General features: G+C 34.9%; 1 protein-coding gene across 1 annotated transcript; it reads left to right on the top strand.

Annotated features, from left to right (window-relative positions):
- The first annotated feature begins 715 nt into the window (after positions 1-715).
- On the top strand, positions 716-21,299 carry LOC110380448 (inactive ubiquitin carboxyl-terminal hydrolase MINDY-4B). Its single transcript, XM_064034794.1, has 13 exons — positions 716-805; positions 1,041-1,096; positions 5,647-5,735; positions 6,119-6,249; positions 9,835-9,933; positions 15,803-15,995; positions 16,317-16,382; positions 16,659-16,729; positions 16,981-17,128; positions 17,552-17,689; positions 18,085-18,164; positions 18,593-18,730; positions 18,946-21,299. The coding sequence occupies exons 2-13, from the start codon at positions 1,054-1,056 to the stop codon at positions 19,007-19,009; spliced, it is 1,260 nt and encodes a 419-aa protein (XP_063890864.1). The 5' UTR covers positions 716-805; positions 1,041-1,053; the 3' UTR covers positions 19,010-21,299.
- Positions 21,300-26,330: the final 5,031 nt, after the last annotated feature.

The following is a 26,330-nucleotide window of genomic DNA, read 5'->3' as shown; positions in this document are numbered from 1 at the left end:
TGCCAGCCAATATGATGATGTAAGGACCATATACGAAGTTTGGTTCAAGATTCACATTTTATGTGATAGGGTTTTTAAACTAAAGTTGAAGTCACGGTTCTGTGAACGAGGTTTTCTTTGCAAAGTTTTGTTTTAGAAAAGCGTTTATACTTTAAGTAAGCAGTATTTTATCCTTGGTTGTATCTGTAAGCATTTTTGATATTTACAACCCGTACAAAGAATCTACCTATAACAGGCGTAGAATAGAGAGTTTCAGAATTTCTGTAATTACTTGCCTAACATAACTGTCTGTACATATTTAATCATATATGTTATCCTGATTTATCCTCAATTTGTGAATTTTTGGGGGGTATTTATGACATTTGTGACCTCTAAATAAAATTTTGAAACCTGCCAAAAAACCTTCAACATGAAGGTCTTACATACCTCCAATTACATTCTGTGGCATAATACATCCCCAACTTTTGCTTTTCTTAAAGCAATTAAGCCTCTTTATCTTCAAAGCAACCTTGCCTTCTTATCACAAGCTGCAATTCAGCAAACTTATCAAGATTAGTTTCTTACAAAAATATTTCACTATCTCCACAATAATTTTCGTAAACTGCCTCATCCACTTCTACTAGCTTTGTTTCACACGTAGATACATGCTTATCTACATTATAATGTGCAATGGAACGGCGTGAAGCAAATGCAACCATTTCCAAACAATCACCTATGCCGGTTTGACGTCCATTATTTCTGAATCATTTTATAACACTAGTGAACTCTGTGCCGTGGTGTTAAGGGTCATTTTTGAACAGCAAAGGTGAGTTTTATTAAGTCTCATTGTGGTCTGTAGTGATTTTGAGCTATTTGATTGGCTGACGAGCAATGATTATGGCAATTGGACACCTAAATTGTTTTGAATCTTGATAGGTTTTTGTTTTGTTGATAAAAGAAGGCTCAAAAGTTTTCGACTCCGAAAAATTTTATTTCGGTGTAGGTTCAAATGTATTTTTGCAGGAACAGCTTTTTAATCGATAATTTTGTGTTATTTGTAGTTGTTTTGGAAAAATGCTTCGAACCAATAGGGATGGCGTTCCGGCTCCGTTTGAAGGTAAAACAAAATACAGGAAAATAGAGACCATGATCTACTTTATTTTCCACATAAACACCACATCATTCAAAAATCTGTTGGTCGCACGCCTTAAGTTCTGACCCTATCACATTAGATATTATCTGCCAAATCTATTTCATAACTATATAAGGGTCGGCTGCCACTCTCGTTGGATGCAGCTTAGGACCTTCTCAACCCAGAAACCCAAGCTACCTGACACCCCTTACAAGCCTGATTATCGTAACTCACTTCTAACTACTCGTAACTATTGCCAAAGATGTACAAATCACAGCCGGGAGTCACTATGACGTGCTATCCCAAACAAGAAGGAACTCATCGTGACAAGATGGTGACCTATTCATGTGACGACCGCACCAAGCTTACCCAAACCGTGATCAATCGACCCTTACGGCTGTTACTTACCCACGAAATTCTCGTGATTTAATCCTAGTATTAATCATTATAATTTAGCAATTATTGCCACTTAAATTAAACGATTTCTTTAATCATATCGAGGTGTCTCTGCCTGACGTGATCGATCGTGAAGCTCAACCACTGTGATTGACACCTAATTTAAAATCTTTATTACATTTTCAAGGGAATGTGGTGTTAAAAACCCTTGTTATTTATTGGTCCATAGAAATGTGGCTAAAATATTTTTTGAGGTATTAATCAGAAAAAAAAATACAGAGACACTTATTTTAGTTCACCTGAGAGAATGTTGAATGAGAATCATGTTTTATATTTTTTTGTAGCTAAAATTTGCCTCATTTTTGTGGTCACCTATCTGCCTTCCAATTCATATCCAATAGACCTCGTCTCGATAAAAGATCGTCACAAGATAATGTCAAAAACTTTGTACTATATGCCCACGGGTTATCCATTTTGCAAGATTTTTGTTAACAAAAACATTTAAATCAAACTATCTCCTCATACCTCAAACCCATGCAACTATCCATCACGGCTTAACCTTCTACCTTTTAAAATTTCTTTTAAAAAACTTCACACTTTACGACTTCTGCACTCACATGTACTTTCCCACTATTGCAGCCAATAGGCAATATATGGCTTGTTTGCTTGCCCTTGAACGATCGTGTGGCACGAATACAATTACAATACTATTTTACACCACATACCGAAGGGAAAACACTGTTGTATTCAATTGTACTGTTTTCTTAGCCTTGTGTGGTGGTTACTGGTTGGTGAAAATAGAACGAATTTTTGAATTTAGATTTTTTATAAAAGAAGGAATGAGATTTCTTTTGTTCTGCATTTAAATTTAAATAAGAAACTTTATAATCGATGGATCAATTTCCCATAAAAATTACAATTCATATTTAAACATTTTCACGTAAATTAATTTTTCATGATAAATTACACAATCGGCTCACTTTATAAATTCAAAAGTAATGAAATCTCTTTGATTTATTCATGTGAATTCCAGATAAATGTATTCAATACGCCGATCGCAGCAAATTGGTCTTGCTATTAATCAGTTAATTGCAGTATTAATCATTTTATTTTAAATTAAAGTTTATAATTACACGTTCAAATTTAGTTACTTTTAAAGTACAGTGTCAATTCCTTTGGAGTTCAAAAAACAATTTAGCTCTTCAAGTATTCAGCTTAGCAAACGCAAAGTGTGGGAAGTTGCGTCCAATTTCATTGGATCTCAAGTGGTGGCTCGTTGCCTCGTTATTTCGAAGTGTTCTCCAAGTCTTGGGGCTCCGTAACAACTGGACACCGAACATATGAGTGTTTCACGTCACTATCTCTATTTCCGCTACCAAACTCGGGACGGAATGCAAAGGAAAGGCGTGCTTGGTACTTCGCAGGAAGAATTTTACGGTGCGACATTCTTATTTTTATATACTATGCACCTGCACATTACATGTTGAGTAATTTGTAAATATTTGTATTTGATTATATTACATGCCATTATAACCTATGCATGTGTTTCTCAATCAGACGTAGATGTCGTTTCATTTTGAGAATTCTCTAGCCTACCTACTAAAGATTAAAATTAAAAGACATATTTTTTACGGATCTAAACTGAAGTACCAACCCAAGAGTTTTTATTTAATTCAAGTATCTACAAACAATAGTATAATTTTTGGTAGTACTAAAAAAGTACAAGAAAAATTTCTGATTATATTGAACCTTTCTGGCTATTTTCTCAAGAAAAAAATATTTAACCCCTAATGATTATCAGCGAAAATTTATATTATTAAAAAAGAGAAAGAGTAGGTATTATCTTGTAAATAATGGTTCACCTGCACATTTTCCCACGAACGTCATAAATAAATCTTTAGAAGCTGCGTCAGTAAACAATGACTTGGCAAGCGACAAAGGAACGCCATGGGTTTTTACTTTTACTTACAAAAAAACCTTTCTCGCCCCCTTTTCCTGGGAAAACCACCTTGCTCCACCTTGCAGAAATTCTTGTAGAGGTATATCAAGGCAGGAAGTATATTTTAATGCTTTTGAAGCTAGAAATTCGTTAGCAAAATCCTATCCCACTAATACATATTATTATAAGTGAGAAAACATAGCATGAATGTATGGATGTTTGTCCCTGTATGACGTAAAAAAATGGCGAATGGACTTTAATGTAACTTTATAGTAATTTAAGACTTGTTCTATGGCTTATTCTACTCTTTTTTGTAGCATTTATCGGAATAACTTAAAGGCAATTTTTGTGTATGGATAAGAAATAAATCAACCGGGATGCAGGTTAAACCGCGGATGGAAGCTTATATTACTATGGTCTTTTATAACTTGTACCTTTACATTTTCTAAACGTACTATAGAATTTTCTAACGTATCTTAGAAATAAACACCGTTTGCAATAATTTAAGTCCCCTATATCCAATTTATTTGCAGTCACTTGAAGACTTGCCAGGTCAAGATCAAAATAAATGAAGACAAATTGAGGTACTCCCAATTCGATTGGATCCAATTTTGGTCCTTTGATACGGAAAAACGTTTTCGGAATGTTACTATGTAAATTCATTGAGATTTATATTATCTAGTTTGGTATATACGTAAAGCATTATATCATTAGTATTGCAAGGTAGAATATAATTTTGATACAGATGAAAACTTAGAATAGAATAGAATAGAATAGGTCTTTATTTGCTTAGAATGTAGGTACATACAAAATGGGATGGTAAATAATACAGTAGGATCCGTGTACATTCTGCCTTGTCGGCATGCAATGCTTACTAGAACAGTAACTTTTATATTTGCAAATTATAGAAAGTATGTGGTTTCGTTTTTACAGTTGAATAATGAAACGCCACTCAATTTCAAGCACTGTTCAAACATCATCCTTCCTATATCACTCTTAAAACGTAATGTTTGAGTAGGTATTTCACAGAATCTAAAAAATATCAGTGATAATTCGGAGTTGGAATTTATTAGATTTTTAACCGATTAAACATAACTAATGCCCCACTTTGAGAAGATACTTCTCTAAAAATAAATTCGCCTTATCGTTCTCACTTGGTAATTGATGGGCGTCAGCGTTACCTGGCGGAAATCTATTGTGACCTGTTTCTAGGGAGTAATTCAAGTTGCCGAGTTTTATACTCTTTTACTCTTTTTACTTTAGAAAATATTTCAATTTTTAACCAACTTCCCAAAATACATGTAGGTGGTTCTCAATTAGACAGCTTACATAATTATGCATAGTTTAACTTTCAACGTTTCAATCAATATCTGATTGATATTTTTTTCAATATTCTAGCCTTTTCTATACATCCATAATGTTATTTTCATCAAAAAATCCTATTTCATAACAACAGCGGCAATCCCTACAAAGGAAATCATTTGGGTTTGTACCCCACACCAACTTGACATCAAATAAAAATAAACAATTTACAATATCACAAAAAAGTTTTAATCACAAAAAACGGCCATATACACGACGCCAAAAAAAAAAAAACAATCCACGACAGTAATTCCAAATATAAAAATCACACGACGCTCGCCATTTTATTTCTTTTTTTTCGTAAATTCGTTCCAAGTTACGGAGGCAGCAAGAAAATCTGGTAAGAAACCTTCGTAATTGGAATGTATTGTGATCCCAACAATGGTTCAGCTAACAGGATCCAAAGGGGGTCCATTTATATGAGAAAGTAAGGATTTGTTGGACAGGTATGGGAAAGAAAATGCGATTCTTGCCTTTGAAAATTACTACCTAATACTGCGGATGATTTCACTTGATAGCTATTTTGAGATCGAATCAAATGCAGTTTACTTGTGTAATTGGATTTTGAGAAATGAAATATTGTATTTTTAGAAACATATTTTGTGAAATAAAAGCCAAATAAACGTAATTATACTCATCTCCTGTTTCTATAAATAAAATACTTTTCTCCACATCATATTTAGCAAAACTTTACATACGAAGTATAAGATACATTTTCCTAAAAACACATCGAAAAATTGCTGCAAAATTTTTCAACCATTTAATTCCGAACACCGCAGACAAAATCGAAAGCTGTCAATGTAAAACGCAAAGGAATGAAACTATAAATCCTTTTCAGAGCGAGTTCTGTACGCGAGGAACAAGTTATTGAATGGGGCTAGGCCAGCTGTGGTCGGTGGGACGCCGATAACTGAGGACTTGGCGACCGTGAGTATATTGTAGGTCTTATCTGTGAAACGACGATATATTTTAGCCTTAATGGGCTATGTATTGTTGGTAACGATTTTTCGTTAACGGTTAACATTTTTAAGAACAAAGTCGTAAGGACACTGGCCCTAAAGCCAAGTCATATTATTATCTACACAATGCAAAAATATCAGTATTCTGTTCAACTTCGATTATAGGGACACATGTTTTAGTATCTCAATTTACACACAAACAAAGTCAATAACTGTATGAGCACTCTGTTAACTGATAAGCAAAATAGTAAGGAATGTGAAAATCCCTAGTTATTTTCCTCTGTAGTTTCTGACATAATATCACTGCTTGGCAACCAGACGACATTTTCTTCAATATTCTATTCTCAATAGGAACTACGAGTCACCTGCTTCAGCTCAGCATCGTGTCCACCTCGGGGCGAATGGATCCGCACTCCGCTGGTGATGAGGCCTCCAGACCAGCCGCTTGGTTACGGACTAGCTGCACCTAGGAACGGAGCCAGGTAACTGATCATCAACCTTTTTTCTCACTTGCGAGGCATAGGCATATTTATCATACTAAGAAGTGTAGTATTGATTGTAATTAAAGATTGGTAATTTCACTTTGAATCCAAGTTTTCAACGGATTTTACCTTTAATTGATATTTTACGATTTTTTTTACACCTGTTTTTTAAATTTACATGGTAAAGGTGGATTACTTGATTTTATCAATAAACTAGCTGTTGCCCGCGACTTCGTCTGCGTGGGCAATTTGGAATTATCAGTATACTACTTATGCCGTAGCGTAGATGTATTCTTTTACATAACAATATAATTAGGATTACCACTTAGCAGCAGCACGGGTTGATCAATCAAGGTGGTGTCGACGATGTGTGACTATTTATCTAAACAAAAGAAGTAAAGTTTGTGACGTTGAGGAAATCTCTGGATCTAGTCAACCGATTTGGAAAATTATTACGTAATTCTCACATAAAACAAAGGTCTGACAAAGTTGTCATTTGTACATTTTCTGCAGCAGCTGCAACAAATCAGGAGCCAGAAAGTCTGTCAAACAGTTTTACTTACCATGGATAACGCGGTGTCTAGTTCACTGGGTTGAAGAGATCAGATAGGCACTCCAAGTAAACATTGGTACTCAAAAAGATTCGGTTTGACTGGAAGCCAACACCCACACAATTGAGGAATAGCTGGGTGGATGATGACTGAGTCATCAGGCAAGCGCATAGTTTCACTACTTGTATTTCGGGGATTTTCTGTGCACTCACTCACTATGTTATGTTGGAATTCCACCGAAATGTTTGCATTAGTTCACGATCAGGTAAAGTATACGTCCGAGAGAGTAAGTCCAATTCGTGTGTTGGCACTTGAAGCCTGCAGTTCTTCCAAGATTTTCAAAATGTACGCTCGCAATTTGTCATTTCTTGGTGGAGCCAGCAGATCAGAAGAAACATAAGTGCTGTGTATACTGTGCGTCACTACTGCACAACGGTAAAATTTCGTCTTTATAAATAGCACAAACGTTCGCTCTCTTGCGGAGGACGTTTTAATACCATATTATGTATCACACGTAGGTAAACAGGACAACAGTATATTATCATCGAACCGCTTTCAAAGATCTGATGAACGAACAGACCAGAAAATCAGAGCTCTATGAAGCGATCATTCGCTTTGGTTCCTACTGTTATTGTGGTTTCTGAAAATGTATTCAATTAACCAACGATGAATATAATTCTTAGCCGGCCGACATTTTTGACTTCTCGAAAATCATAACGTTGGTTTTTGTGCAATGCACAAACGGAAATTCGATATATCACACATTCGATATTCACACTCCTACAGAATTGATATTAAAAGGTTTGACAACGGGCTATAGTAGCGTAGTTAAACTAACTGAAACAATTTTAGTGATCCTTCAATAAAGTTAGAGAAGCGGGTTTGCATGATGAACATTAAGAGTTGGTAAATACGTGATGAAGATGACCTAATTCATTACTATTCTAATTTGTTCATGTACCACAAAACTCAAGTTAAAGTGGAGAAAAGGATTACCAAGCTCCCAAAGGCCTGGGCATTTGCAACACGTTGCAAGGCATCCTGGAAAGTTACGTAATTCTCAGCCATCAGTTTGAGCAGCGTGAGGGAGTGTCAGGCTTTGGCCCTAGTGGGCCTCACAGGGGTTTGCTGAATCTCCTTGAGGGGCGCGTGAAATAACGGGTCTCCCAAAAGCCGGAAGGTCGATGACCCACTCAAAACTAATCGCTCACGCCTACGGTGGCCGGGAGTCATCTCTCGACATCCTGCTTTCGTGGTGTCTTACCGCAGTGGCCGGGATGAGAGTTGGGAATTTTCAGTCGCTCCGCCGCCTCATTCTTTGTCATCCCATTTCTTCTTGCTCCAGATCATGGTTTAAACCGGGGCCGGGTGCGATAGGTCGCACAGTCCGCACAGTGGTGACACCCGGGCGCCACCTCCATGAGATCAGAGTTGGGAATGTATGTTTGCAAAAACTAATAGAACATTTAGCGAAAACACGTTTGATAGTAATTCTGTCTTTGTAACTGAATAATATAAATTATATAAACGTGGGTCTGACTGTGACTGTTCGTAATTGTAAACGGTGTATTTGTGATATAATTCTTAGCTCGATGATTTGTGATCAGAAGTTGAAAGCAAGTATGTCTTGTACGTTTTCAGAACGAACGAACTCTTGTCTTCTGTTGACATCTTGTTGACGTATTGTGACAGGTAGTTATTCCCATTGATGTTAATTTTAGAAGTGACACAATGTTTTCGGTCGTATTTTGCCTACATTCTTCATTACTCAAAAAGTATTAATAAGGACCTTCTATTTATATGTAAGTGAATTCAAAATAATGTAATATATTAAAACCAGGAACTTATTTTTAAGGATGTTTGAATATTAATTACAATGTTTTTTTTTATAATAATAAAATCTTAGACTCGCAATGCACTTTCAGTGTGATGCATGTTAGTTATTGGATGAAATGAATGGATATTCATGTTTATGAGAGGTATAGCTTATATTATGTCAGAACAACATATGTAGAGTTTTTAAGAATGTGGGGAAGTTCATAATTTCTTCGGGACGTGGGTGCCGCTTCCCATGGGAACTACTGCCCGCACCGAGATATACCCTATGTTTATGTTACTCGCAGATAATGTAGCTTTCTAATGGTGAAAGAATTATAAAAATGTCCCTGATGATGCGCTGATATTTCTTGTAGTGTTTTTATAGTAGCGAAATACACACGTTGTCATATATTTTTTTCTTGAAAGTAAGAACATACCATGACAAAGTGAAGTCTGTTTTCATTGATATTTTACCTACTACCAGTTTTATGGCACATCTGTTTCTGCATGATTTTCTTCATCTATAATTTTAGGATATCATTTCTTTAAATTCAGTTTTTTGCTCAATTTACTTATAAAAGCGTTATTTTCTATGTAAAGTTTGATAATAGGCCGAAAAACTTACAAAGTTCAACATTCAAATATGTGTCATTATTGCACCCGCTGTAGCAGAAACGTTAACAGAAATTATCGTTCATTGCTCATCCCCCGTAGGTGATAGCGTGATAATATATATCCTATATGTTGAACCGGCTCCCAGGTAATATTCATGCAAAATTTGATTTAAATCTATGCAGTACTTTTCGAGTTCAGTGAGACCAAACATACAGACAAACAGACATACAGACAAACAGACAAAAATTCTAAAAACCATATATTTGGGTTCAGAATCGATAATAGATCACCCCCCAAGTATTCTTTTAAAAAAATATTCAATGTACAGTTTTGACTTTCCTATCATTTTATTATATGTATAGATTAAGTCACTCAATGATGGCAATAATATAATTTGCAAGTTATATGATTTTTTTACCATTTCAACTTATTTAGAATTCAATAGCAATAAACTTTGATGATGACTGTTTCACCGGAATATTATTTTTCATCCTGAAATGAAAACATTAGGAGTGCCTGCATGTGTAAAACCATACAACGACGTTATAATTTAAACTAACAGCTGTGTCATCATGACGATGATATTGGTTTTTCTGAACAGGTCCTTGCTCTCCGCACTCCAAGCGCACATGATCAAGTGGCTGCTCTTCGACTCGAGGCCACAGACTAAGGACAACAAATGCGACGTTCCTCCTGACACGTGAGTAGAACAATACCTCACTTACAAACGTTGTTAGTCTGTGTCACACCTATGGAGAACAAAATAACTAGCGGAGGTGCCATAACGAAAAATCGCCGTAAATATGCCGTAAGAAAGTAGCGCACCAAAATGCGGGTGAGCGGGTGACGAGGAATATTTCTGTTCCCGTTCTCGCTTACGCCTTCTTTGAACCCGAAAATATTTTGTAATAACAAAAATCGTTGACAGATGTCTCAAAGAACCTTAACACCTCGTTTGTTCACTCGTAACTGATTGTTTTGGTAGTGCCCTACAAAGGACCATGAGTCAAATTGGGCTCATTGTCCAACAGAGTTATAGCATATGCCGTTGTGAAGGTTTTTGATTGTACTAAAATTTTTACTATGGGCACTACCTTCAATTCCATGGCAAAAAAAAGATATGCACCTTAACAGGTTTTGTAGAAAAAGAATTGTTAGGATTCGTAGTGCGCTTGGTTGTTCATGACATAAAACCTAATTCGCAGGATTTGATTATGCTAGGATTATGGGACCACCTTCATCACCAGGTCAGGATCTGATGATGGAAACCCTGAGAAATCGAGGGCAACTTTCGAAAATTGTAGGCGTGCATAGGTTAAAAACTTGACAATGAGGTGTACGTTTGATAACACTATGCAACAGTGAAGGTTTGGAGCTGACCTGATGATGGAGACCGGAGAAGGTCGAGGGAACTCGACAACTGAATATGTAAACTACCTCGTGTTTGGGCTTATATTATTCGTATTGATGAGAACTTTCCACAAATGCGGATAGTGACAACTATGCTTGTCACTGAAAAGCCAAAAATAAAAAACTTTTAACAAAAAAATAAAACTGACTCCCAAAAACACAACATCCATAGGAGACATCAGGAGACTCCATCTCTAGCACAAAGAAGAAATCGTCCACGGACTGTCCTCGGTATCTATATAACGAAACTAAGGCACACACAATTTAATCCACCGACAGGATATTTAGACGACATTATTATTGGTATTGATTGAAATGTTAACAAAAATAATTTTAACTGTTAGCAGTTGTTTTATTTTTTATGTATACATTAAACCTGGAATTAAAACTAGTTAAAGGTGTTCAATAACAAAACCTACAATGCCATAACAGCATTACTTTTTGCAGAATATTAGTTTATTTATGGTCGGAGAAAAATATTTATAGCAAAATAACCCAATGGATTCTTCGCAAAAATGAGTTTAAATCTTTATATTTAGTGCTTTACAAGTATATTCAAAGTGGTCTCATCTCTGTTGGTGGGTGAGCCCAGGCTTCATACATTTTTGCCCATGGTCCTTTGACCTAGAAGAAAGCACCTGATCTACCTGCATTATGGCATCTCCACTCATCTCTCCTTGCTCCGTGGTCACACCCTTTCGTGCTCATCTCTAACAAAATGCTGATCTAATTTGAGATATTTGTTTGTCTCACACTTGTTTGGTTTTGTTTGTTTTCCTGTATCGTAAAGTAAATAGATGTCTTGATTGGTAAGGACTGTGAATGGCCTGATAAAGCTTTAAGCTGGAAATAAATCTTGTGACTTGATTTGCTAGGTTTGTAAACGTAATAGGTAAGGGTCTATGAGTGCCATAAGGTGCAGTTCATATTGAAGCCAGCTTTGAACGGCGGTTTCACCCATGTACTTTAGGAACTACTCTGCTTACCCGGCTAAAAGGTAGGTACTTTCCTTGATGATTGAGCTATATTAAATTAAAATATTTTTTCAAATGGGACTGGTAGCCAGATTAGCGCGTCAAATCATACACACTCTTTACTCTCCTTGCAATATTAGTACCTATGGGTTTACTCTGTACAAAATATAAAAATCGATATTATTTTACAACCCCCCGAAAACAGATCAATCCGTCACCACGTCATGTTACGAGTAAAATCCAGTTACAATATATTAATCATGCGCAGTCAGGCATTCGATACTCGATAACATCAATTTTAATAATAAAAAGGCAACAAAACAATATCATCAATCTATCACATATTAGTGCAAGAGCCAGTGACTATCAGACCTTATTTTTTTAGGAAAGGTGGATTAAACGAATTAAATATTGCGTAAATATATTATGGACCACTTTCATAATATGACAACAAGCACTGATCTGATACGGGAGAAAAGAAAGCTCATTATAGTGTGCAAAATCTAGCTTATATAATTTCTCCTGTATGAGATAAAAGAATGCAGTAATATAAATAGTGTTAAAAAATAGTGTTCTGTATTGATAAAGATCTCATCTATTACAGAGTATACAATGGCATTTATTACGAAGCTACCATCACGTCTCAAAGTTCGTCAAAAAGGCAACCATTCGTACCCAAGACAGGTTGGATGCATACACAAAGTTACTACATTTATAAAATACTAAAGGTCTGGCAGCCGCTAGCTCTTGGTCTACATAAAAATGTACGGACAATATGGGTCTAACCTATGGGCGTTGGTGTAAAAATTACAAGCGTTTGCTTTCATACTCATGCCTGGTTATAACAAACGACCAGGTTTGAACAACGCCGAAATCTCCGCTGAAAATGCGGTTATTTTGACGACCGAGATATAAAAATATTTACGCCTTATTCCATATCGGAGATATTACGATATTACTTTTGTGGTTTTTGGCTAGAGAATTTAGAAAAAAATAAGGTTTTATGTTATTTTTATAGTGATGGAGAATCAGGTCGATAATGGTTGAAGATAGGGTAGGTTTATAACTTGTGATTTTGGTATTGTCTTATATGCATCTTCGTTTGAAAATCGATAATTTTTATGAATATCTTTATGTTTTGGGCAAAATAAGGAAATAATATATCAAACTTAACAACTTGTCGATATCCTATTCCTATTGCATTTATTGTAAACTGATTATTATATTTTTTAATCATACAGTAACAGATTTAAATACGACAAAAATAAACATGGTTTAATATGGATTGTATAAACATACAGTATTCCTAATTAATTTTACAGTATAATCAATTTAATTTGTCGTTTCAATCGTTTTCATTAATAGTGTCAATCACTACTTATAATTAGATATTACTGTTTTAAGCTTGTTGATAGTGTTATGTCAATGTTATTAGTATTGATATGATAAATAATTTAATATTAGTTCCCTGGATAATTGGTATTACAAATTATTCTTACTAATTGATCGTTTTATCAGAAATGTAATTTATAAAACATCGAATTGAGAACCTTTCTGAGAAGTCAGTTGAAATATAAACAACTACCACTCACAGGTACTTATCTAAATTTTGCTACTTATATGAAAAAAAAAGGGTATGATTTAAGCTGTCACCAATTTAATTCATTTTGTGTTTCTTAAATAATAGGGTTTGCCCTCAAAATAGTAGATTTGTCACCAAAATGTGTCACCAAACAATATAAAATCAATTCCACAATAAATTACCGAAAATCATGAAGATATGGGGTCAAGTACCAAATAAATGGTTTTGTGTGTATTATAATAGGTTTGTCCTAATAGTATTTAAGCAAACTAATTTAAAGAGATCACCAATAAATCATACATTATATCACTAGAAAATTTCATGAAGGTCTAAAAACGTAGGGTGGTCGTGATCATCCTTTCAATCAAAACAGTCTACTACTTAACTGGCCATGTGCCTTCCCCAAGGATCTTAATTTCCACAGGTAGTATAAATATATTTAAATTAAATTTCTAGCTGAATAGTAAATAAAACACTTAATTAAAGTCAAAATAATCAATATTTATTGTTACAAATAACAATCACTGAATAATCAGCGCTGGTTTGGATTTTGAAGGGCGCTCCCTTATTCTTTTCTGGCCGATAAGTACATTTTTTGCTTCTGGTGGGGGGCTAATAAAATGCCCCCACAACAATGAACGTAATCGTCGCGAATGAAGTAAACTTGCCCGCGCCGCGCATCGTATGATCGTACCTACAACCCATTCGTTGAGGCCCGAAAGCGCGCCAATTTGTCTCCCTTCCCTTCCTCTTCCCTTTGAACATATTTTCATTAAAATTATAAACCGATGTATTAAATTGGTAACGAATACATGATTTTAATAACTGAACGAAATAAAATGTAACTACTTTATTGGTGACAAAATAACAAATAAAAAGGAGTCGCAGTCAGGGATCGATTAATCGATTTATTTGGTGACAGATCTACCATTTTGAGCACCAAGCTATTATTTAAGTAATAAAACTATTATTATAAGAACGAAGTTTATATTCATGTAATGCACTACAATTTTATTGGTAATCCATCTCATATTTTACACATTATATTAACAATAATTTGGTAATTCATACCTGGGAACACTCTTTGTTTATCTGAGAACGAAAATATTTCGTGGCGATAGATCTATTTATTAGGTGATACAACTTGATGACAAATATAAATTTTGGTGACAAAAAATATAGTTCCCAAAAAAAAATTAAAACGAGGCAATCAATACCATTTTTCCATATTATTTAAAAGTAATTATCTTAGAGTTCTATTAATTATTATCAAAACATTAAACATTTTTCCCAATTTTCTTAAAACAAAAAACTATCGTTTTACGTTCGTTCCTCAAAATAGTCCATAAATTCCGTGCGCAAAGGCATACAGCATAGCTTCAAAATGCCGATCATAATTCTCGAGAATGCCACGTGTTTCGGCATAAATCTGCACTATGCGTCGCCGTACAATATTTTAGTTCAAATGGTCGATTTTATGGTCTCGCCATCGCTGTATATTGCGAATAACCGGTTTATTAATGTTCGGTGATGGATATTTTATTGTAATTGTAGTTTGTTTCGTAAATTTTTATCATAGTTTAAAAAAATAAAATATATTCAAATAAGGCTTTTTGAGTATCAATTCCGCAATTGGGATTTCAACGAGTCATTTTGGTTTCCATTTCTATTCTCTGGGGATTCATCAAAAGCTTTAGTTGTGGTTACATTATACAGTCGATTGCTATAATCATTTTCTGGCTTCTTACAACCTGTTACGACTGTTTTATAGTCTGGGAAATTAAAAAATATACTCAGACTCCACTTCAACCTTCTACAGTGCTAAAGATATATATAGTTACAATTGAATTAGGAGCAAGTTTTATACAACACCTACACTAACCTTATCACAATATCCATTTTATAATATCTTCTACCAAACCCACACTGTAACAATATTATAATTTACTGTAATCTCTATAAGATCCATTGAAAATTTATCGCCTCATCTCAGCCAGACGCAAATCTGTTTTGATAAATCATTTTACTTTAGTGAAACTTTTATGAAGGCTATGATTATAAAAAGGTTCGTGAAAAATTACAGCCATTACATGTACATTGTGTTTTTCGAAGAATATTATATTGTAGTTTAGTAAAAATGTGTTTATTTTGTAATTTATTATCTACATTGAATATTAAGCTTTACGATCGATATACATATTTATTTTCAAATATCTCACGTTATATCAGATAATTATGAAACACATAATGGGTTTTTAACATCTTTGAAAGGAGAATTAGCATAAAGAAACGTAATAATACCGGCTTATAAGACTCCACCAATAAACTGTCGGCCGTTACTTGATCTGTTAGCTGGTTGACAGTTTATTTTGAAGGTAATCATAAATCCAATCAAACTTTTTAGTCGGTTTGACTAGGCCCTTGGAATGCGTGCACTAGTGCACTACCATTCATCTCTAGACTGATTCATGAGCCCTCCATCCTCCATCCTCCGAGCATTTTGCCCTATCAAACAAAAAGTTTGCAGTATTTTTCTAATGATACAAAATTATAATATAGTATTTTATTACTTTCTTTAGTTATAATTTTTATCTTTATTCCAGTTACCTCCGACCTTCGGAGGAACGTCAAGAAGAAGCACTATGGAGGGCTTGCAGTGAGGTTATCTGGCGTTGTGGTGGAGGTGGCAACACTGGTCAGGCTGCTGCCGATCCTAAGGCCGTGGTGGGGTTACCAAGCGGAAATAATTACGTGCAACATAGCTCCCAGTATTATCATGATGGGGTTACTGAAAAGGTATTAAAGAATAATGTATTTTGTGAAAAAACATTTGAGAATCTTTAAATAATGTTGTTTTGATGCCAATAAAGTTTGTGATTTATAACTCAATAATAAATACAGCGTATGAAATACTGAAAAAACTTTAATATTATTTATATAAAATAAAAACATGACTTTATAAATTCACATACAAGGTATCGATCATACAGATTCGATTTTGAGTCAATGTTAAATAAATTGCAATTTAAATCAAAACGATTTCTGAATAAATCTTTAAGATACCTTTATTTTAAACATTTTATTTTCAGTGTTTCATAAAATAAATTCTTTTACAAGCTGCACATTTTCGAATTCACCACTTTGGAGGATCTCCAGATATTTCTGAAGCGTTATTTATATTTGGTAAGTTATTTATTTTAAACTGAAATTTCTTTGCATTATTTATTAAGCTTGTGTGGATGATTGGGAAGTACTTACTATCTGAAGATACTATTTATGGGTGAGTATACTGTTGTTCTATAAAAAGAAGCTAGTAAACTATTAAAGTCATCTGTGGTATTACGAGCAAATGTAAAACACTATCTGTTTCTTGTGGTTCCACCTGTGTTGTATTATTATTTAACTTATTTTCACATTTAACCAATTCTTCTTTAATGTGATGTTAATTTATATTTCCAGTTCCAAGTTGAAGATGGGGTAGGAGCGTTGTTGCTACTCTACGCGTGTGTATTGTCACGAGGATGTGAAAAGTAAGTATGTAGCACATTCTTATTGCAAAATTATTAACTGTAATGGTTGATGGTTACCAGTGGTTGTTTTACTTCCCTAACTAAGTTTAATATACCTTTAATTGAAGTATATCCACGTCAATAGTGTATAACCGAATAACCGTTAAACAATTGCTTATTTTGAAACATTAATGTGGAAATTAAAAGTTATCATCACTTGTTTTAAGAAAACCGATGGCAACTTGGGCCTTAATCATATTTCTTTGGTACAGCATCAAGAAAGACCTGGACGGCAAGATAACGCATCTGGTGTCAGCTCATGTGGAAGGGTCCATCAATGTGGTGACCCTGCTGCTGACTGGCAGAGCTACTCCGTATCTTCATAATGGAGTCCTGTATGTTGGTGATGAAGATCATTATGTGAGTATGTTACACTGGGTACATGTGAGTTTGTTTATTTTAAGAATCCATACTTAACTAATGGAAAAAAGGCGACCCTAGTATTAAGACTATACTGTCAATTCAACTTTCTGTCATCTAGCTGTATCTTATGAACCGTGATAATTAGACGAACGGACATAAGGGAATGGGAATTACAATCACGTAAGGTTTGACGTAACGTGTCTGAATAGCCTATTGATGCATTGTATTTCGCAAAGCTTCAGATTTTTAACAGGACTGGATGTTTGTGCATGTGTACTGTAAAACGTATCTATGACATAGGGAGCATTCTCAGAAAGAAGAAAAGAAAGAAAAACATTATATGTCCTATCATTTTCACATTAATTTGTTTCAAAAACTTTTATAAACAGAACTTTGATATTTTTACTCGACTGTCACCAGGCAATGCCACAATTCGGAATACTAGCCCGCAGTCCCGTCGGTCTCCTAGTATGGTACGGTGGTGAGGAGAACTCCAAGAATAACATCAATAAGCAGTTCCCTGGCTCCAGGCTCAAGACTCCAGCTTTACCTATATGGGTATGTTATTAAATGTACCTATACTCAAGTACCCCTTTTTTTTCGATGGTATATCGTCAAATTACTCCTCCCGCTGTGGGTTAGCAGTGGTAACACTTTTTTTTGAGGTCTGACTTTTACTGACTAAAACACATTATTGTAAAACCACAACTATTGTATTGCCGCGCACTGCGGGAACTTTTTCCCGCACTAGGATGAAAAGCAACTTATGCCCTTTCTTAGATTCTAGGACTGTAGACTCTATGTATCAAATTGTATGTGAATCTGTTCAGTAGTTTTATTATGAAAGTGCATCACACAACAGACATCACTTACTTTCCCACTTACAATATTATCAAGAATATTTTCCCTACACAAACTTGGGCTACTAAGTTTTCTATTGTATTCATATTCAGGTGACAAGTTGTTCCGGCCACTACGGCGTCCTCTTCAATACAAATCGGGAACTGCTGAGAAACTACCACGCCGAGAGGAGGTGTGTGTTTGAAAGTTTTGAGAACTATTTGCACTCACTAGTGACTCACTAATACGATAGCGTAAGCTGGTATTTGAAGATTGTTCATTGCGTGATTTGAAGTATGTGTGTAAGCATTGGGTTGTGATTTGACTTGAAGATTTTGAGTTAAACTTACATACAATGAGTTTGTTTAATTTAGTTTCTTCCAGACTTAATTTATTGTGCACTTTGAGTAGGCGTTATATTTCGTGTGACCTTTAAAGACAAAGGTGACCTTTTTCTAAATATATTATAAAAAAATATTAAAATAACCTAAAACCTTCAATTCGAGACCCCTAACAGGGCGCCTGATTTACATAAGAAAATCTTTTGCAATCACTCTTCTAACATACACAACCATCTCCTTTCTCATATTCAAAATTAACCTCTATTTTCTTCACAATAAGGTTTGATATCCACTACTACACGTGCGGCGGTTGTCACGTTCTGCTGAATGTGGACACTCGAGCTCACGTTGATGTAGCGGGGCCTCTGCGCAGTGATGACATCAGTGCTACTCCGCTTGAGAAGTTGATACATACTAAGTATGTTGTTTAGTAAGCTATTACATCTATACTATACTAATATTAAAAGCTAAAGTCTTTGCTTGAACGCACTAATCTCAGGAATTTATAGGTATTTCAACATACCAAGTCGGTAATGTCAATAAACAAAGCTTTTATAGGAAACTCTTGTTTCTTTTTCTAGCAAAAACAGACCTTAACATCCAAAATATTGCAATTAATATTTTCACTTACAGATGGCAGGATGCGGCTATCACTTGGACTGGATCCACGCCATACGTTGGAGAGCCTGTCAAGTGAAACTTCTTCACTATTATTATATGTAGCTGTCTAGCTTCAATAGCCATTATTATAGTTTAAGCTTTAATCGATTTTAGATATAGTATACGGTAGAAGAGATTATTATTGCTATTGAGCTGCTAAAATATACTTAACTTGCTGTTTTACTAGCTTCTCCCGAGGGAACTACTTCCCGCACTCCAAATAAAAGTCTACTCATTTCTAGTTTAAAAGATCATCAAATAGAACAGTTGTTTTGGCATTAATATTTATAATGTTGTTTTAATAAACTAATTATTCATATATACAAACTTAAACTTTTGGCATTTGTAGTACGAGTAATAACGATGTTTTTAGTTTATTGTTAACTAGCTGTTGCCCGCGACTTCGTCTGCGTGGGCAATTTGGAATTGTCAAAATACTACTTATGCCGTAGCGTAGGTGTATTCTTTTACATAACAATATAATTAGGATTACCACTTGGCAGCAGCACGGGTTGATCAATCAAGGTGGTGTCGACGATGTGTGACTATTTATCTAAACAAAAGAAGTAAAGTTTGTGACGTTGAGGAAATCTCTGGATCTAGTCAACCGATTTGGAAAATTATTACGTAATTCTCACATAAAACAAAGGTCTGACAAAGTTGTCATTTGTACATTTTCTGCAGCAGCTGCGACAAATCAGGAGCCAGAAAGTCTGTCAAACAGTTTTACTTACCACGGATAACGCGGTGTCTAGTTCACTGGGTTGAAGAGATCAGATAGGCACTCCAAGTAAACATTGGTACTCAAAAAGATTCGGTTTGACTGGAAGCCAACACCCACACAATTGAGGAATAGCTGGGTGGATGATGACTGAGTCATCAGGCAAGCGCATAGTTTCACTACTTGTATTTCGGGGATTTTCTGTGCACTCACTCACTATGTTGTGTTGGAATTCCACCGAAATGTTTGCATTAGTTCACGATCAGGTAAAGTATACGTCCGAGAGAGTAAGTCCAATTCGTGTGTTGGCACTTGAAGCCTGCAGTTCTTCCAAGATTTTCAAAATGTACGCTCGAAATAAGTTTGTACGATTTCAGAACGAACGAACTCTTGTCTTCTGTTGACATCTTGTTGACGTATTGTGACAGATAGTTATTCCCATTGATGTTAATTTTAGAAGTGAAACAATGTTTTCGGTCGTATTTTGCCTACATTCTTCATTACTCAAAAAGTATATTAATAAGAACCTTCTATATACATGTAAGTGAATTCAAAATAATGTAATATATTAAAACCAGGAACTTATTTTTAAGGATGTTTGAATATTAATTACAATGTTTTTTTTATAATAATAAAATCTTACTCGCAATGCACTTTCAGTGTGATGCATGTTTGTTATCGGATGAAATGAATGGATATTCATGTTTATGAGAGGTATAGCTTATATTATGTCAGAACAACATATGTAGACTTTTTAAGAATGTGGGGAAGTTCATAATTTCTTCGGGACGTGGGTGCCGCTTCCCATGGGAACTACTGTCCGCACCGGGATAAAATATACCCTATGTTACTCGCAGATAATGTAGCTTTCTAATGGTGAAAGAATTATAAAAATGTCCCTGATGATGGGCTATATTTCTTGTAGTGTTTTTATAGTAGCGAAATACACACGTTGTCATATAATTTTTTCTTGAAAGTAGGAACATATAATGACAAAGTGAAGTCTGTTTTCATTGATATTTTACCTACTACCAGTTTTATGGCACATCTGTTTCTGCATGATTTTCTTCATCTATAATTTTAGGATATCATTTCTTTAAATTCAGTTTTTTGCTCAAGTTACTTATAAAAGCGTTATTTTCTATGTAAAGATTGATAATAGGCCGATAAACTTACAAAGTTCAACATTCAAATATGTGTCATTATTGCACCCGCTGTTGCAGAAATGTTTACAGAAATTATCGTTCATTGCTCATCCCCCGTAGGTGATAGCGTGATAATATATATCCTATATGTTGAACCGGCTCCCAGGTAATATTCATGCAAAATTTGATTTAAATCTATGCAGTACTTTTCGAGTTCAGTGAGACTAAACATACAGACAAACAGACAAACAGACATACAGACAAACAGACAAAAAATCTAAAAACTATATATTTGGGTTCAGAATCGATGATAGATCACCCCCCAAGTATTCTTTTAAAAAAATATTCAATGTACAGTTTTGACTTTCCTATCATTTTATTATATGTATAGATTTGAAACTTTAGTGTCTTTGATGCAGTTCCGGAAAAATTGAAATCTGCTTGTAACGATAGCAATAATGTGTATTATTTGCGACTTCGATAAGTCATATTATAAATAATGATAATTATAATTATCAGAATACGCAATTATTTTACTAACTAGACGAAAAATAAAAAGTCAAAAAAAAAAATATTTTTTTTTTTGTTATTTGATATTTTACCTCGTCCTTGCAATTAATATACCTACTAGTAATATATCAAGTGTTAGGTATCCAAAACCCCCCAAAACACATAAAAAACTTCGTATCAATAATCGTAAAAATAACCTTGAAATTTTTCGCACCGACCTATCATAAAATTTACAAGCACAGGCGTCCCAGATTCCCAAATCAATCTGAGTTTAACGATATAAGTTCGTTGTTCGATCGTTATGGGGCTTGATCGATGGCTCCCATGACAAATGCACTAATAAAAGTAATTTATCATACGGGTGTCAATCACAGACGTGGCCTGTCTCCGAAGGATCCCCTCTTGATTTTTTTTTCTCAGGTGAAGGTTATGTAACCTTTTTTAAGTTATATTTTTTAGGGTTCTTCAGTTCCTAATTTAAATTTTCTTGTGGAGAGATGTGTAGTCATTTGAATAGTTGAAAGCAGGTTTTTGTGTAACTTCTCACAGTTCTCACAATTAGTGAAATGACGAACGACAGAGAAGTATGAAGAGAACATGCTGACCCCAAATAAGAAATTAGGATAAGGGCAGGTGATGCTGAATCAGACTACAAAGCCCTCTTTGGAACATCTAAAGCCACTTAAGATAAAAGGCAGTAGGTAGAGTCTTAAATAAAGAGTGAAAATACTTTAAATTATAAATCGAACACCAAATCAGCTTCCATTTGAATCACCCAAACTTCCATTCAAATACAGTAACAGAAAAACATTGCTCCAAACTTTTCCCATTACCTTAACCAAAGCTGCTCGATCTCAAAGGACCAACAAAATAAATCACACAATTCACTAAGCACGTGACAAATCGTCTACAAATAACCTCCCGAACATCACGATCTGATCTAAATCGGAATATCAAACTCGAATATCTCGGAAATATCGAACAATGGCCGGCGAGGCCACGTAGGCCGATAAATCATACAAGCCTGCCCAAAGTGCCACGTACCCGGGTATTTGTCCATAAACCCGGGCATAACAATGGCTAATTGCCCCGGTCAACCCGGACAAGATAGGCAACAATAAAATTTTATTCGATCGTTTAAGTTTGTGAATTTATGTTGCCAAAGTTTTATACCGGGTGACCCTGATAACGGGTTTAATTCTGCCTGTTCCATGGTTCCGACAATGGTTTTTAATTTGTGAGGTTAACGCATGTTTTCGAACTGAAAAGTTGGCATCCGCTGTTGTGTAATTGCCCTTTAAATTGGCAAACATTCCCAAAATAAAATCATTTATCATTTCTCTTTTCGCGACTGGTTGGAGATCGATATTAAATAACCCTTGACTTCAAGTTCCAGGGCTATCCCGGGGGTAAAATAAGTTATTACCTTGTAAGTAAACTCCAATTTCCAATACTTATTGTAAAACTAAGGAGCTGATACCACATCTACTTTTGCATTTTTTAACATCGACGATTTTTTTTTCTAATTAGCAATTTAAAAATGGACAGAATAGAATGAATGAAAGATGAAAAGCAGAAATAACCTGTGTTACACTGGTATTATATTGATTGTTATCGGTGTGCATGAAACATTTACATATCTCGAGACGCGAGTAAAACTGCTGACTGAAGCTAGCTTAGTTTTATATATTCTTCATACATTATTAGAATTAGTTTGAACTGTGTAATTTTTATTTTTTGTTGTCTACGTTTAGAAACTATCATCACACCAAAATCCCCCTAAACAATAAACATTGAAATCCCAGCCTTACCGCTCAAGAGCAATCCTTCTCATACCCCATACATACATACAATATACTACATAATTGCTTACGTTACATCCTATTTGCGTCGGAGTGACTGTATTACCACAAACACATTAGGGAAACCGCCGTTATTAATTAATTGCCGAACAAACGGGCGGAAGGTATTTGATATTAGCGAAAATTGTTAGCTTGTTTGTTTGATTTGTGATGCATGATTTTGACTGCCTATTGTGATTAAAGGCAATTTAATTGTAATAATTTCTAAGTTGTTTGAAGTGAGTTCATCTATACTTACAATCTTTGTTTTCTTGACCGAGCTAATCTCAAGATTGCTGGACCCATTTGGAAAATTCATTCGGTGATGGCATATTCACCAAGGAAGGCTGTTGAATTGTTATCGATCTATACCTACCTTGTGCATTGGAACCCTTAATATTTTAAAACTAAAAGATGCACTTGAACGCTGCAAATTTATTCGAATGTCCGCTAAATTCTGTTTGCAAATACCTATACCAAAATTTATTTCATCATCTCGTCTCCATGCATATTCATAGATGTATGTACTGTCTATAGATACAAGATTGTATTAAAGATGACATTCCTTGATATTGCACTACCGACCTCCTACTGCAATTCCTTTGACAAATTATCGCCGTGAATACGTCATGTGTTTGACTAACTATTGTCTGATAACACTGTTGAAATCTGAGAATTGAATTCTGCAGAGACAGGGAAAGATTATCTACTTGCATAATAATTATCTAGGTATAAATCATTTACTTGTTAAATTACGACCGAGCTGTGATTTTTACAAAAAAAATGTGATTAACCGTAGACGCCCCTACGTCTTAAAAGATCAACAATTATAGAGTTAGGTCTGTCAACTAATTCACCAAGCATAGATACATCAAAAACCCAGAATTTCTCTACCATCAAAACTTCCAAACCTACTCAAACTGACCGAAACCCAATTTTTTCCAAAACAAATTCCGTCACAGCACTATCAATGTCCCCAGACATCTCAGCCCACATACACTGAGTCCAGTGCAACTCCTTTGACAAATCACCGACGCAGCGGACACACTTTGTTCCCGAAATGATTTACTACTGCTCTCTAGGCACCAAATATTCTACAAATTGTTAATTTTGTAAAAGTACGACCGAGCACTCATTTCTATAAACTCAATCACCACAAATTTCAGTGCCATCACCCAAACTCACACAAACTCAATTGGTTTTTTTCCAGACAAAATGTCACCCAAACCCAATTTTTTCCAAAACAAATTCCGTCACAGCACTATCAATGTCCCCAGACATCTCAGCCCACATACACTCAGTCCAGTGCAACTCCTTTGACAAATCACCGACGCAGCGGACACACTTTGTTCCCGAAATGATTTACAACTGCTCTCTAGGCACCAAATATTCGCTCTGTATTGTTCTCGCGAGTTATGATTACCATAAAATACAAAACACTGCACGGAATGGTTTGCCTTCGCGAAATTATTTCGCGAATTAAATTGAGCGGTTTTGTGCTGCATTTTTTTGGTGTTAGTAGCTTTTTTTGGGTGGTTAGTGAAATTGTTTTTGTAAGTGTAATTGGTTTTGTAATTGTTCGTGTGTAAGAACTGACTTTGTCTATTGATTGCAGTAAAACAGCTGAACATTCTGTTAAAGGTGACATTCGAGATGTTTCGTAGAGAAATTGTAAATGATTCGTCATAGAAGAGTATCTCGAATGACCAATTGCCGTTTTCAGACAAGATTGTTCTAAAATTATGAAATTGGCTTCAGTGCATATCCCCAAAACACCAATATTTGTGCGCGGAAGTTGTAAAACTGGTTATTAGCCCTTTGATTGTCGTTAATGTTTAATTATGACACCCATCACAACAATCTAATGTCCTTTCAATTGCTGCAGTCGAAGGGTTAAGTGACCCAATAACATGGCTATTGAAATTAAAATACATAGGTATTAAGGTTTAATGTATTTATTTTAAGCAGTCACATTAATAAACATTTCGAAGGCGATAAAAAAACCGCGTCCCAAAAATATCGTAACTAAATAAAATGAAGGATAAAATCGCGTTGGATTGAATCCGCATAATCAATGGTAACAGATGCTACGTCCGCAAACGTATCATCAATTCTGTTGGAATAAAATTGTTGCTTTAAATACTAAAGGAATATTCGCTTTTGTGCTAAATCTTTCTTTTTTTATCATTTTGGATTTTTCCTTTATTTTTTGAGTTGCCATCAGAATATTTTTCTAGCACATAAAAAGCCTGAAACTATGACAGTTAGTTATCGATGGACGGTAACACTCTGGAAAACACGTACGAGTTTTATTCAAACAGAAAAAAAACGTAACACCCAAAACTTTAACGTGAAAACAGTTACACAAAATATTTGCCATGATATTTCCAAAACACAGTATCTAAACCGGTTGATGGACTCCAAAAAAAAAAAAAAATGCAACTCGGAAAAAAAACATTGCAAAAAAAGAGAACTAGACTAGAAAATTCACTCTAAAACTATACGTTTGAGTGCAGAAAAACCAACTGAGCTATTCAAAATTCCGGTCCAGTTTTCACAAATTGGTCATGCGTCCGACGCTATAAAAAAAAAGAATAGGTACTATGCGGTGTCGATTGAATTCTCTTAAAAAGTCCGAGTCTCTATGGAGTCGTAATTTTTTATCGGTCATCCCTAGGGTGCGCTTACCCCCAGAAATTGGCATACGTTGCCAAAAATACCAAAATATGCCAACGATAAATGTGGTAGAATGCTCGTACTAATTTTGGGTGGACAATTGGCTGTTTGTTTGTTTGGCTAGCGATATTAATGTTGTCTTCCCATTATTGGGATTTCATTATTTTCTTAGATAAAAAGGTATTTAGAAATTATCTGATTAAAATAAAATCAGACTACCTATACTGAAGCAAATCTGTCTGTTGTTTTATGTACCTAAACTATCAAGGATTTATGTTGAAAATATTATCTATTAGTTAGAATCGTAATAAAAAAGTAAATAAATAAAACGAGGACTTGAAACGCGTACATTCTCAGAAAAAACAGTAAGTATCTTTTTTATTGTTTCTAGAAACTATACGAATGAATTCAATCGAAATGCGATTACAAAATGTTTGCTCTTCCATCTGTGAATAAAGCAGTATT

Source organism: Helicoverpa armigera, chromosome 5 (genome assembly GCF_030705265.1).
Source record: "Helicoverpa armigera isolate CAAS_96S chromosome 5, ASM3070526v1, whole genome shotgun sequence".
NCBI classification, from domain to species: Eukaryota; Metazoa; Arthropoda; class Insecta; order Lepidoptera; family Noctuidae; genus Helicoverpa; species Helicoverpa armigera.
Note: the sequence above shows the minus strand (reverse complement) of the source record. Positions and strands in the feature narration are given on the sequence as shown.

Coding starts and splice junctions, on each gene's coding strand:
- LOC110380448 (XM_064034794.1), top strand. CDS start 1,054: ATGCTTCGAACCAATAGGGATGGCGTTCCGGCTCCGTTTGAAG. Junction 16,383..16,658: donor TGAAGCGTTATTTATATTTG/GTAAGTTATTTA, acceptor TTATATTTCCAG/TTCCAAGTTGAAGATGGGGT. Junction 16,730..16,980: donor TTGTCACGAGGATGTGAAAA/GTAAGTATGTAG, acceptor TCTTTGGTACAG/CATCAAGAAAGACCTGGACG.